This window comes from Trichosurus vulpecula, chromosome 2 (assembly GCF_011100635.1).
Source record: "Trichosurus vulpecula isolate mTriVul1 chromosome 2, mTriVul1.pri, whole genome shotgun sequence".
In the NCBI taxonomy this organism is placed as follows: domain Eukaryota; kingdom Metazoa; phylum Chordata; class Mammalia; order Diprotodontia; family Phalangeridae; genus Trichosurus; species Trichosurus vulpecula.
The window spans coordinates 367,965,170-367,980,571 of NC_050574.1; the positions used below are offsets into that span (position 1 = coordinate 367,965,170).

Genomic DNA, 15,402 nt, shown 5'->3' on the forward strand with positions numbered 1-15,402 from the left:
AAATTTAGTCTATTTTTGCTATTGCCATGCAGGAAGCTTGCAGCTTTAAGGCTGTGTATGGATCAATTAAGCTATCTCAATACGAAGACGTTTCCCCTAAATGGAAAAGTCCCCAGATGGTATTATTACACTTTTCATTTTAACTTCAGCTGAAGCATAATAGATTTTCCTCCAGATTTTCCTCTTACTTTAACTGAGCAAAGGTTTCTTTCAAGACCCCCGCCCCCTCCCCATTAGATCGTGCTTTCTAATCCATTCTGTTATTCTCTGAGTTGACATTCATTGTTACGATCACATTGGCATTCCTAGTTAGAGTCATTAATTGTGTATTTCCCTCCATTCTATTCTCTTACATTTTTCTTTTGCTTTATTTACCTGCTTCTCTTTATAAAGAAGAGAGTGGTTGAGGGAGAAGCATACTCAGCACCACTGCTTTGGATTTGATGCATTCTGCTTCTGTTTCTTTGACCCTCTTTCCCTCACCCCAAATCCTATGATAGGTTCTTGTGCATTTAGATCAAGGAAAGGCGAGGAAAACAACAGGAATAAGCGTTTACATAGTACCTACAATGTGCCAGGAACTATGCCAAGCACTTTTTGCAAATATTTTCTCATTTGTTCCTCACGACAACCCGGTGAGGTAGGTGCTGTTATTCTCTCTGTTTTACGGTTGAGAAAACTGAGGCAAGCAGAGATTAAGTGACTGGTTCAGGGTCACACAGCTAGTAAATGTCTGTCGGAGCTCAGATCTTCCTGACTCTAGGTCTACCGCTCATACTGTAACATCAGCAGCCGCTTAGCTTTTCCTTGTAAGTATTTAGGTGGTAATTTCGTTTGTTGCACAAATGAATTGTTAGCCAAATGTCATTTCCCTGTTTATCCGTTTGCTGTTGCCTTGTCTGACATTTGTGATTCTTCAAAACGACGGTGGAGGAGACTTCAGAAACCGCTAACCCAAATGCCTACTTTCTTATCCGTATAAAATTTTTCATTAGAAAGATATGCACGCACCTGTATTGTCCTGGATAAAAATTAGCTGAGAAGAGCGAGATTTTCACAGACTGTTCCCTAGTTTAGAGCAATATCCCATCTTCACATTCACACGGTAAATAACTTTGTTCAGTTATCTTCGGATTATCAGTATCAAATGAGGCATAGAGCATGGAGATGCGATTTCCGGAGGCATTGTTATGAAAGATATCCTGTCAGAAGCCTAAGTGGAAAAGGAATTCCCTGTCGATGGTGAAGCTTTCTGGAATCTCTCTTTCTTGGGATGTCATTGTGTCCTCCTGATTTCACCAAGGCCAGTGAGATTTATAACCATTCAAAAGAGATCAGCTTAACAATCTGTACAGGAAAAACCAGGTGGAAGAAAGCTCACTGTCCTTTATTTTAAGATTCTTGGTTCAGTGGGGCGTCCGTTCAATTAGATCATTACATATGTTGCTGATAAGAACTGCATATGTACAGCGATCTCAACTTAGAAGTGAACAGCAGGAATTGAATAGGCTTTATTGCATTTAGGAAATTGTCTAGTACTTTAAGTGTGATCGTAAGCTGTTCCTTGACAGAGAACCCACCTTTTCACTGGTAATGTTCTCAAGATGACGACGTGGAAATCGTAGAAAGTAATTATTTCCAAAAAATCAAAATTACAGATAATCCCTAGGGCTGTTGGAAGATATAGCTTACTTATGATGGGCAGCTGTAGCATCTAGCTCTTTTACTAGTAAGGACTTATATCAAAAAAAGGGGATCGTCAAAAACAAAGGAAGTGTGTGCCTGGAGAAAGATGCAGGTCGGTCAGTCAGGCGGTGAGAGGGAGAGATAACAGGTCGACAGCCCAAGTATTACACTAGGACCTATAAAGTATTAAAAGTTCTGGAGGAAAGGGGACGTATGGAGGATTTATGGGAAAAGATAGAGAACAATCACAAAATGAAAAGGCGCCGATATGCTGCAGTCAACATTGGTGATGTGAGCAAGTCGCATTGCAGCGTCACAGGTTTTTCAAAATACAAGAATATAAAGATTGAATTTTAAGACTAGTAAAAATAATTTCCTAAGAAATTTGGAACTTTTGTTTATAAGTATCTTCTCGGTGACACTTCCAAATCATTATGCAGTCCATTAGAAATTACATTAGTTCTGGCAGACTTGGAGGAGTGATAATATAGATGAACAAAACAGTATATTAAGAATTTAGTGACTTGGATTTAAGGCCTTGCTTTTCTACTGACTTGCTTTGTGACCTCAGGCCAGACTATAAAATGAGAATATTAATTCTGCCCTACCTTTTCTGTCATAAGGTGTTGAAGTTTGAATGTGATAATGCCTACCAAGTTTTATTTAAAGTAATAAAATGTCACTTCCTTAACATTTAAGACACTGCCATGTTTTAGAGGTGAAAAGAGGGACTAAAAGACTTCATTGTCTGATGAAGGCGAGTTCTCACACTGGTGACTCTTCAGCTGCGTGGTCCTTTACTTGTTCAGAAAATATGACCTGTTTCTGGATAATGTATTTGATCATGTAAAATCTGTCCAGGAACTTAAAGGTTTCTGTTCACAGTGCTTCCATAAAGACAATGAATGAATGATAACACAAATAGTAATTACACATGGGGAATATATCATCCTGTCCTAAACGAATAATAGTATCCATTCTTATACTTTTCCTAAAATTTCTGTAAAATGCATGCTATGTTCTCCATGTTAGGCGTGCCTAAAAAGCAATAAAGTTTATTTATAAAGTATATTAAAATACATGACTGCATAAACTTAATTGTTGCGTTTTTCCTTACAGGCTTCTACTAGCAAGCTAAAAGTGACAGAACCATGGCTCAATTTCCAACATCTTTTGGTGGTAAGTTTTCAGATTTTTCTTTAATAGTTAATTAATAATTTTTGTCCTTTTTCTATTTTGATCTGTCTCTTTCAAACATTCTAATGTGAATAGAATGCATTGATGATCCTTTTAATATGTAGCCCCAAAAGCATAAAATGAAAACTTCCCTCCCTCCACTGATTCACTATCAGACTAATGTCAGATCAGTTTAATAGCCCATTAGTGAAATAACCTATCATAATATCTAGTATGAAACCATAAATTCTGGATCTTTTGGGGTTATAAATATTTCTATGAGGTGCCTAGCATACTGGTATTTGGTATGTATTAAAAATAGCAGTAGGGTTGTTGTTTTTATCTTTTAGGCTTTTTTTCCAAAAGATTTTTGTACTTAGTTACAGGAGTCTGTGCCAATAGAACTTCATGGGAAGGAAGGAAGGAAGGAAGAAAGGGAGGTTGGGAAGGAAGAAATGTATAAAGTGTCTACTATTATTTCATTTGATTCTTAAAACAACCCTCTAAGGCAAGAGATATTATAATCCCCATTTTATAGTTGAGGAAACTGAGGCATACAGAGGTTAGCTACTAAGACACAGCTACTAAGAGTCCAGAGCAGAATTTGAATTTAGGGACTCCTGACTCCAGACCCAGTGCTCAATCTACTGTGAAACTTAGTTGCCTTCCCCATACCCTGCACTCTCTTCAGTTTACATTTACATTTACAAAGTGCCTACTATGTACAAGGGACTGAGTATTCCATGTGCTGAGAATAAAGGTAATATTTTTTTAAACCTACTCATTCTCTTCCCTCAAGATGCTTATAATAGGGGAGATTAAAAACAAGTAAGGAAAAAGAATGTGATTAAGGGAAAGGAAAAATCCTGTGTCTTTATAGAAGATTTGAAGATGGAGTACTATTAGGGAAAGTTTTGTGGAAAAGATAGTGCTTGTACTGGGAACTGAATGGAAAGGAAGATTTTGGCAGGTGGTGAAGTAGAAGGGGGTGTAGTCACGAAAGATGGCTTGGAACAGAATGAGATCAGGAAACCACTAGTACTGCAGCCTGGATAGATTATGGAGTGTATGAAGGGAAAGAGTGTGTGTGTGTGTGTGTGTGTGTGTGTGTGTGTGTGTGTGTGTGTGTATGGGGGGCAGGGAGTTAGAATAATAAAGTCTTGGGATGATAGGAATAGTGAATGGAGTCAGGGATTTGGAGCAAGGAATACTTGAGTTCAAATCCAGTCCGAGATATTTACTGAGTGTGTGACCCTAGACAAGACACTTCGCCTCTCTCATACTCAGCACCTATAATAGCACCTATTTAGGATCAAGTGAGATGATGTAAGTAAAGTGGTTTTTAAATCTTACAAACACTGTATACGCTTGTTGTTTTTATTACAGATCTAAAGCCAGAAGGCGCCACTGAGGCTATGTACTCTAACCCCCTTATTTTACAGCTGAGGACACTGTGACACTGAATTTGAATGACTTGCCCAAGGTTACATACCACTTAGAGCCACATTTTATATATTTTATCCTGTAAGCAACCAAGGCATAGAGTATTGATCATCTTCTAGGGTAGAGGAGAGGAATGTGTGATTTCTAGAATCTTAAGCATTTTTTATTTTGTGTTCTATAGCTTCAAATACTTTTTGATCTGTCAGCTTCCTTATACCTTATATTTCAGGGATTTTGAAAAACTTCTGAAATTTTGGAAACTGTCTGTCATTCCCGCCTCCGCCCCCCCCCCCCCCCGCACCAGTTGTTTCTATTGGTTTAAAGTTATATTAGAGAAGGCTGATTACTAAAGCATGATGACCAGATATTCCAAACCAATAATCAGGACATGTGGTCTATCAAATAATTTGGGTTCTTTTTTATTAACAATAGATCAGAATATTTGAAACATAGGTATGACACATGAAATAGGATAATTTGGAATTAGAACTTCCTTTGAAAATCTGAGACATCTGGTTGTTGTAAATATAATTAATATAAACTATGATGGAGCCGCCTTTTGTATGGGTCATCCCAGTGGCCAGTGTATCAGATTTGATCCAAGAAGGCATTAGTCAGCAGCTGAAGCCAAAGCAGATTCTAAATGCTCCTTCTCTTATCTTAAAGTTATTTAGAAGCCAAATGCCGAGTCTGACAACAGCTGTCCCCAGCTAAAGCACATAAGATTGCAACAAATACAGTAGATTATATGGAGTTTTATTTCAATAAAATAGACTAACAAGTTTGAATGAAAGCAGGGAGAGCTGATGAAATTTCTGCATTTCATGCAGTCCTGCCAGCATTGTCGAGCAAGTGTCTTGGGAATTGTTGACTCATTTGACTACTTTTATGTGAAAGTTTTACGAATACCTAATTTTCCAAGACAAATTTCTCCTTTATTCAACTACTTGAGGATTTTCCTCCCATCCACCCTACTCTCTTTTGCCTAGTCATGGTATGTATGTGACCTTGGGTTTTAGAAAGGACTTCTGAGCAGAGCACAAGCCCTGGCAGATCCAGTAGAATTAGAAAGGTTTTGAGTAAGGAGCTAGTGATGTCTGTCATCTGACGACTAACCAATCCAAGCTTTTAGAGGATCATCACTACAGGATTGGTCTCTAGGCGATGAACTTTTTTAGCCACAGTAACTAATAAAGACTTCTAAGTAAAAGTTATGATTTGTATCAGTAGAGGGTGTGCCCACATTGTTGAATCATAAATCTCTTGAACTTTTTAAAGACGTTTAGAACTCCAGAGAAATAGTACAGTTAAGTAACATTCCTCTCTGTTTTTTTTCTTCTTCTTATTGACTTACAGGCAGCCTGGATATTTGGGCCATAACTGTAGAAGAAAGAGCAAAGCATGATCAGCAGTTCCATAGTCTCAAGCCAACATCTGGGTTTATTACTGGTAGTTGTATACAGTATTTTTATATTTTATTTTTGTTTTTTGATAGTATGTGTGTTTGTGAAAAAAAATTTTATTTAAAAGTCTGGAAAATGACAATTTCCCATCCACTAAGTCATTTTGCCTGGCTTTTCTCTCCCCTCAATTCAAAATACATTTATTCATTGATTTCTATGATTCAAGTAATACATAGATAGTAAGGCAAAGAACTCACTATCTAGTTGAGTGTACGTGAATACAAAAACTGATGAAAGGGACAGTATAATAAATGCAGAGTTAAGTGGGGTGGAGCAGTTTCAGACATGGGGTGAAGTATGAACAAACACATTGAAATGAGTAAAGCATATTCATGAGGAACAGACTATACCTTGGAGTTAGTAGTATAGAATAGTATCAAATATGGAACATAGAGAAGTTTGGAAAGGTTGTTTGAAGCCAGATTCTGGAGGACCTGAAATGCTAGGATTGAGAATTTATATTTTATTCAATAGGCAGTGAGAGCCACTTAAATATTTTGAGGAGATGAATGAGAGCAATGAAAACAGTGGAATGATGCATTACAGCGGGCATATGCTGAAGGAAGAGAGGATAGTTGGGAGGCTATTTCAGTAGTCCGAGGTAGAACCAATGGATTTGGTTAATGAGACTAGAAAGCTGAATGTTGTAGAAGTAGGATCAGCAGGACTCAGTATAATTTGTTTTAGTGGGAAAGGATAAAGTCAAACAATGCTTAGATTTTGAATCTGGGGATTGGGAAGGTGGTCATGCAAGCAACAGAAATGGAGAAGGTAGAGAGAACGGCAGGTTTTTCTTGGAAGAAAAATTTAGCTTTGGACATCATGAGTTTTGAGATCCTGACACAACGTTATGATCAGAACAAATATGTATAACTCTGCCCCTCAACTGTGCTATGCATCTTTTTTCACTGTTCCTTGGATGTTCACTTTTCATTTCATCACTTATTGAATTACCACCTATCCTTTAACAGCTAATTTAAATACCATCTCCCCATGAAGTCTTCATTATGACCTCCTCCCCCATACATTAACATAACATTTTATTTTGAAGCATTTTAATGTCCTTATCATATAATGTTGTGTAGTATAGCCATTTTTAGTTGTGTCTTCTTCCCCTATTCGATCATAAATTTCATGGAGACTAGGAACTATGTCAGAGCTAAATTTTGTGTTTCCATCAACATCTTGTGTGTTTCACATAAGCAATTAATGTCTGCAGAATAAATGAATATTCAGGCAGTCAGAGTTACAGGATTAGAACTCTGGAGAGATTGGGATGAATATGTAGATCTGAGAGTTATGTACTTAGAACTGCTAATTGAAGTCATAGGAATGCATATGACACCAAGGGAAAGCATGTAAAAAAGGGAAAAGAAGAGGAGCAAGGACAAAAACTTGGGGGACAACCACACATATTGAGTGGAAGAACATGAGAAAGGAGACAGAAGGAGTGGGCACTGAAATTGAAGAAGATCCATGAGAGTGTAATATAACCAAAGTGGTTGGAGAGGCTATCAAGAAGGAGGTATCACCTTAGAGAGGTCAAGGAACACAAGTATAGTAAAAAGTCCAATAGATTTAATTATGAAGTCTTGAAATTCAAAGAGAGGAATGCAGACCAGAGGAAAATCAGAAGGGTTTGAAAAATGAGTGGGGAGTGAGGAAGTAGAAGCAGTGAATATAGGCTATTCTTTCTAGGAGTTTGGCTTTGAAACTAGGAGTAGAGAGAGTCAAGTGAAGGTTTTTATTTTTATTGTTTTTTGTTCATTTTTGGTGGGGTTTTGTGCCTGTTGGTTTGTTTCACGGTGCTCAGACCTGAGATTTCCTGTAGGCTAATAATCCTGGTATGCCAACAGAGAGGAAGTTGAAAATGCATAAGTGAGGTAACTGATGGATCAAGGCTGTTCAGGGAAGTGGTTTGAAGGAACAGATAGAAGGATCAACCTTGGCAAAGAGAAAAGCTATTTTTCTTTTAACTAGAGAAGTTAGGATGGGTGACAACATTGAGAGATGTAGAGGAGGGGAATTGAGTATATTCAAACCAGATGTCTTCTGTTTTCTTAGTAAATAAAGAGATGAAGGTATTTGCTGAGAGGCAGAGGGAAAGGGTAAAGTAGAACATCTAAGGAAAGACATGTTCAAATATTTGTTATGGACGATGTGATGGGAATCAGTAAAAGATTAAAAGGATTGAGATTGTTGAAATGGCTGGCCATTCGGTCAACACTGAGTAAGATTGGAAAGTTAGACTGAACATGACTGATAGACTTGGAGAACAGGGAAGGAATCAGGGGCCTGGAGTCATAATAAGGGCAAAAATAAACTTTGAAACATTTTTTTCCAACATTTTTGTCTGAACCAAAAGTTGAACATTTTTAAATTGATGAAGTCTAACTACCCACGTGGTGATTGAAGTAGAGGGGAACGTCAGTCAGTCACAGGAGTTGAGTAAGTGCTTCCTTCTGAGCTTTTTGACTTACCATTTGCTTGATTCCCTTTACGGATAGAGACTGATCATTTCTTTTTATTATTGATATTACTTTGCTATTTTGCTTAAATTTCACATCTTTGTACTTTTAATTTACTTTTATTATTTAAATACTCAACTGGAGTTGGCTTAATAAGAATGGGGCAGATTAATTTAATTATTATAGATATTCCCTATGCTGGATATATAGTTATTCACTATGCTAAATATTATAATTATGCTATTAACTATGCTAGAAGATTTTGCTACATGAAAAAGTGTCCTATATTTTAAGTGTGTAGTATTGAGATTGGGGTTCTCCGTTTCTGTCTTTGTCTCTGTTTATCTGTTTTTCTGTCTCCTTCGCTTTCTCTCTTTCTCAATTTTATTTTTTTATTTTTTTATCACATTCATTCCCCAATATTCCCTATCCCCATATATTCCTAGAGAGTCTTCTTTTGTAACAAAGAATTAAAAAAAAATAATTCAGTGAAATTTTGTTATTGATTTGATTGCTAATTCTCTTGTTATTCATGTTTTGGAGTAATCTTAAATGTCAAAAATTGTTTACAATTCTTTTTTTAGAATTATTTGTTTACGTGTTTTCACTACTTAGCTATTAGGGAATGGCTATTATATGTGTTACTTCTCTCTATATCTGCCATATTAGATTTTCATCAGAGAAATATGATGCAAATATTTTTCCCCAATTGACAGTTTCCCTTTTGTCTTTGTTGTATTGCTGTTGTTCATGCAAAAGCCTTTCAACGTCATGTAATCAAATAATTCTAATTATAAATAATTCTTCTATCCTTTGAGTGGTTAAGAATTTTCTCCTCAGTTATAAGTGTGAAAGGTAGCTCTGTCTATTCTATTATTATGTAATCTTTTATATTTTAGTTGAGCATCCATTTGGAATTTTGGGGCTATGTTGCGTAAGCTGCTGGTCTGAACTGATTTTTTGCTAAATTTTTCCAATTTTTCATCAGTTCCTGTTTATGTGTCAGGGATTATTTGGAAATAATATTTTTTTTTTTGCAGAGAAAGTATGTATCAAGTCTGAATTTTCTCAGGCTCACAAACTTTAAAACAAAAGGCAAAAGGAAGCACATTTGTTCTTCTCTAAGCAGATAGTAAGAGCTATATTTTAATGGTAAATTGTCTTTAACGTGTAATTAACTAGCATAACCATGCTAGGCCAACCTTTTCCAAATTATTTAGTAGGTGAGTACAGGCATATCTCAGCGGCATTGCAGGTTTGCTTCCAGAACACCACATCAAAGCAAATATCACAGTATAACAAGTCACTCACATTTTATTATTTCCCAGTGTATATAAAAAAAGTATATATATATATTAATTAAAAATGATCCATTAATAAAAAATGATAACCATCATCTGAGCTTTCAGTGAGTCATAATCTTTTTGCTGATGGAGGAGGGTCTTGTCTCAATGTTGATGACTGCTGACTGATCAGGTGGTGGTTGCTGAAGGGGTTAGGGTGGTTGTGGAAATTTCTTAAAATAAGATAATGAAGTTTGTCACATCAATTGACTCTTCATTAAACATTTCTCTGTGACGTGTGATGTTGTTTGATAGCATTTAACTCACAGCAGAACTTTCAAAATTGGAGTCAGTCCTCTCAAGCCCTGCCACTGCTTTATCAACTAAGATTATGTAATATTCTTCTATATTGTTGTGTCTCAGGGAATAGGGAGGCCCGAGGAGACAGAGAGAGAGATGGGGGAATGGCTGGTCAGTGGAGAAGTCAGAAAACACACAATATTTATTAAGTGTGCCATCTTAAATAGGTGTGGTTCATGGTGCCCCAAAACAATTATAGTAGTAACATCAAAGATCATTGATCACAGTATAATAATGATAATATTGCGAGAATTATGAAAATATGACCCAGAGACACGATGTGACCATGTACTGTTGGAAAAATGGCACCAATAGATTTGCTTGACAGCAGGGTGGCCACAAATGTTCAATTTGTAAAAAACAGAAACAAAAAACCCCACAATATTGCAAAGCGCAATAAAATGACCTATGCCTGTGTGAAATTGGCTTGATTTTCATTTTGATCTTATTTTCCTGTATGTATTGGGAGAAAAGAAGTTCAGTCTTTATAAGGATTTCAGCATCTTCCTTAAATTTGCATTTCTATTTTGGATAGTTTTGCTTTAATCAGTTTCTGATGACTTTAATTTCTTTTGAAACAGTCTTCCTTTAATTTACAGGTGATCAAGCCAGAAACTTTTTTTTTCAATCTGGGTTATCTCAGCCTGTTTTAGCACAGATATGGTAAGTTGGAAATGTATGCTGATATATGTCAAAAAATGTTTTCACTTCTTTTTAATGACATTTACATCGAATATTCTACATGAAAAGTTAGGACAATGCTGGAGAATGGAAGTGAAGATTCCTAAAATCAAAATTCAGTCAAATATACTATGTCTTAAAATTCACTATTAAGATAGTAATTTTTAAGAATAAAGGAACTGCCTACTCTTCTTGACTTAGATGTTGTAAAAGTTCTTTATTGGTTGGAGCCAGTTTCTTTGAAAAAATGATAAATGGCTCATATTGTTGTCTTTCGCAGGAATGAGTCATTTTGGAATGAGTTTTCCAGATAGTTATGGGTTTTTTTATTTTAAGTACTAAAGTGTTTATTTATCCTTTAACTACTTTGGATAAAAATCTTTTTAAGAAGTAATTAACTCTCTAGTTATATAGTCTCACAGTAACATAATCTGAACTCAGAAATGGCTTTTCTTTGAGAGGCAGTAAGTAGTGCAGTATATGTTGGCATGAACCTAGACTAGGAATCAAGAGACTTGGATTCTGGGGAGACAATGTGGAAAATGGGAAAGAGCAGAGGCTGTGGCATCAGAGGATCGGGCCCAGAGCCACCCTCTAAAGATGTCACGATCTGTGTGACCTTGAGAACTCAAGTTCCTTCGACCTTGGTTTTCTCCTAAGTACTTAAAGTGAGTTGTTTAGATGAGATGCTTTCCAAGGTCCTTTCTAGTCCTAGTCTGTGAATCTTACCTGTGGTCCTGGTTCTGCCTCGGCTACTCTGCTGACTAGCTGTGTAACCTTGGACAAGTTATTGAACTTCTCTGTCCCTTGGCTTTCTGATTTCTAAAATAAATGATCACTCAATCTTTTTTCCCTTTCTAAGATTTAGGGATTGTATTAGCATTTTCACTACCTAAGTTCAGCAAAATGTAGCAAAGTACACCATATTTTAGTTAATAATTTTGTACAGATGTGTTTTGTGCAGTGTGTTACTGAGTTAATATGCAGATTAGACTATTAAGTATTTTGCCTGAATTCAGAGATAGTTTTCTCCTTTATATGGTTAAAGGAGTGCATATGATTTCACCAGAGCACCAGTGTAAATCCCTTGCTGCTAGAATAACATTCTGTGAACCAAGGTCAAATAGAGGACAGTACTTCAGCATTCAAGCAAAATAATTTGAGCAGGATTAGCTGTTTGTTTCCTCACTCAAAAAAATCTGAAATATTTTATACTTGAAAATATATTTATCTCAGCATTTAGTTTATTGCTTTCTCCCATGAGTAGTACTTTGCTTATTTAGTTATGCAATTCCAAGCTAATGTGGTATTAGCGACATTTCAAATTAATATGAAAAATAAAATCCACAAATATTTTCTTACATAGCTGCATACTTGAGGCCAGATCTATATACACTTTTTTTAAGTTCCTGAGGAATTTTACCTTACATTCAATTTAAATGCAGAGAACATCATTATCCATTATGTTTGAGACCCCTGTTTTGTGTTGTGGACAGACCTTTCCCAACACTGAAGGTTACTCCAGCGATTCCTCTTAGTAATCCAAAAACATTATATTGTTTTGACTGAAAAAAGAAAATGGTTTTAATTTAATATTCACATAGGTACTTCAACTGCTACTAAGTCAATGTTCAACTTTCCCAAATATTTATAGGAATGTTCTCTGGGTTCTTCTTAAGAACAAGAGTTAGGAAAGAAAACAATTTGTAGTCCTGTACAGTTGGGGTTTGTTCTGTTTTAATTTTTGCAATTCTTATTTTAAAAAAAAAAAAACAAAACATGAGTGAGTCACTCAGGATCTTCTATGAATTCCCATGTGCCTATTTTCCAGCCTTTTAAAACATTTTTTTTTTGTTTTGTTTTGCCGAGCTAATCAGATTCCAAGAAGTGGTAGTTGGAAGCTTAAACACTGGTGATGCTAATCAGTCTTTCAAATATTTGTTGCCTAGCCAAGCTTCTTCACAGCACCAATTCTTGCAGTACTTGAATCCTGTTATTTCCCTGATGCTTTGGCATGGTCCCCTGAAGATTAGACATTGTCTTAATAAAGTCCGGGCTCTCTTATCTAGAGCAAAAAGGAAGTCAAAATAGCCATGTAACTGGGCAGCCATCTTTTTTCTTTTTAAGGGGCTCCCCTTTCTTAATGTTACAAGATATTACTGAATTTTAATTATTGTTGTCCGTGCTTCTTCAGTTTTAGGGAAAATATTAATGATTAGGGAATACCACATTTGTAATTCTGTTGTCTCAGTTTTTAATCTGAACTTCAAATTTGACTTCTCATGCCCGGACTCCTATTATGGCAAGATGCCCAGGTAGTTCTTATTCTTGATAAGTATTACCTTTGATAAGTTAACTGTAATCATATGGAGAGAAGTCTATGCAATTGAATTTTTTTCTTTTAAATAATATGTATGTTGTTTTGACATTTTCAGCTCTAAAATATTCCTTTTCTCACTATTTTATTACTGTTACCGCCACCAATAATAGCAGCTTATCTTATTTATAATATCTTATATTTACAAAGCAATCAATATACCTTTTCTCATTTGAGTCTCACAATGAGCCCAGGAACAAACAATCCAAGTGTCTTTATCTCTGTTTCTGAGGAAACTGAGGCTCTGAAAAGTTTAAGTAACTTACCCGAATGGCAGCAAGGTTTTCTCATTAGGAATCTATGTTACTCTGAGGTATGTGTGTTTTTTGTGTTGTAAGTAAAATTATTCAAATAAAATGACTTTTAATGGCTAGCTAAATCCTGATTTTTTTGGTACGGCCAAAGAATTCCAAATCTGGCTGAGTAGTCCTATAAAAAAAAAACTAACAAAGAAATGTTTTACATAGTTAGATCATTATTATTTTGAGTTTTTCATTGTACAGGGTGTCCTAAAAGTCTTAGTAAAGCCCAAACCTGTACTAAGACTTTTGGGACACCCTGTATAATGTGGTTTCCAATTGCAGAAACTAGTGGCAACCACTGTACCGTTTTCGTAATCTCTGCAGGTGCTCCCTTTTGTTCCTTTTGTTCATTATTCTTTGAAAAAAGCTATTTTACATGAAACCCCATTTTCTTGCTGTACTTGGACAATTTATGTTGGTGTACCGCTTGCAACAGCACAGTCATTGTGTTGTTAAAACACAAAGGGCTAGATTCTAAAGAGAAGTTTATCTGCATTAGCTGTGGAACCATCAACTTGTCAGTTAAAAAAGTCTCCCTATGGTGAGGTTTGCAGAACCCCACAGGGAGTTTGTACAGTTTTGGCCAAATTTCTTTCGGAATACATTGTCCACATTTAAGTTCTTTATCATGCCCAAACTACAAATTCTCGTAGTTGGAGTGATATATTAAGTTGCTTTTGTTTTTAGTTAAAAAAAAATTTGAAACATGATAGTGTGACAGTTTTCAAAGGTTATATATTTTAACATTTTGAAAACACTACTTAATCAAGAAAAGTTAAAGGTTTTTTAAAAAGAGGTACATTGACAATACTACAGATTTAAATAAGCCATTTATAAGTTAACTAATCAGTTTGATTTTTACAATTTGGAGTTTTGGGGTACTTTGCAGAGAGTTAAGGGATTTAAGGGTTCAGTTTTTAGTGCTTTAAAAAGATTCTTGAAGGTTACAGTTCTTAAAAAGGCTCATGGCATTGAATTTCAGGGCACTAGCTGACATGAACAATGATGGGAGAATGGATCAGATAGAATTTTCTATAGCGATGAAACTTATCAAACTGAAGCTACAAGGTTATCAGCTACCTGCTGCACTTCCTCCTGTCATGAAACAGCAACCTGTTGCTATTTCTGGTGCACCCACATTTGGTAAGTCTGAAGATGACTTAACTTTTCTGTTATTTCTCTGTTTCTTTTAATGTTTAGAAACAAACATGATGATACCTTTGTTTTCTCTTGAATACAGTATGGTAATTGAGGGGATTTTTTATCTTCTGAAAAAAAAAATGGATCCATCATGGATTGTGTCACAAGCAATTCAAAAGCATAATAATACTAGTTACCAATATAACAAAAACAAATGCATTAACAGAGAAAGAGCTTTCATTCTCTTGATATGACTTTCACAGATGTCTCTCTCTTTATTTCATTGAACCCTTGATCTCTATTTGTCATACACTGCCCCTTTACTTCTTATTCTGTAGCGTCTTTAATATTCCTGATGCTACACGATGATCATAATACCCTGATGATCATAATATCACGTTTGATCATTGAAGTATTATAGGAATACCATATTTTATAATTTGTAAGTTCATGCTAGTTAGCAACATACTTGCTTTTTTTCTTTGTTTTTAAAATTTTATTATTTTTAACATTCTTTTCTAAATTTTGAGTTCCAAATTCTCTTCCCTTCCACCTCCTTTCCCACCCACTGAGAAGGCAAGCAATATGATATCAATTATACATATGAAATCATGCAAAACATTTCTATGTTAGCTATATTTCAACAAAGCAAGAAAAATAAAGCAAGTGAGAAAATTATACTTCAGTTTGCACTCAGTTTATCACTTCTTTCTCTGGAAATGAATAGCATTCTTTCATCCTGAGTAGTTTGGAATTGTCTTGTACCATTGTGTTAATCAGAGTAGTGAAGTCTTTCATAGTTGATTATCATAAAACATTGCTGTTACTGTATACAATGATCTCCCAGTTCTTCTCACTTCACTTTGCATCAGTTCATAAAAGTCATGCCATGTTTTTGTGAAACCACCCTCCTCATCATTTCCCACAGCACAATAGTCTTCCGTAAGAATCATATGCTGCAGCTTGTGCGGCCATTCCCCAATTGATGAGCATCCCCTCAATTCCTGATTCTTTGCCACCACA

At 35.7% G+C, this 15,402-nt stretch overlaps 1 protein-coding gene across 3 annotated transcripts in view; it reads left to right on the plus strand.

The window, feature by feature from the left end:
* Positions 1 to 15,402, plus strand: part of ITSN1 (intersectin 1) — a 279,862-nt gene that overhangs the window by 53,068 nt on the left and 211,392 nt on the right. For all 3 annotated transcript variants that reach the window (XM_036744721.1, XM_036744719.1, XM_036744720.1), the window contains 4 exons: positions 2,806 to 2,865; positions 5,662 to 5,754; positions 10,479 to 10,542; positions 14,222 to 14,382. In XM_036744721.1, the coding sequence (XP_036600616.1) occupies positions 2,838 to 2,865; positions 5,662 to 5,754; positions 10,479 to 10,542; positions 14,222 to 14,382 (346 nt within the window). In that variant the 5' untranslated portion in view covers positions 2,806 to 2,837. The remainder of the gene's footprint in view (positions 1 to 2,805; positions 2,866 to 5,661; positions 5,755 to 10,478; positions 10,543 to 14,221; positions 14,383 to 15,402) is intronic.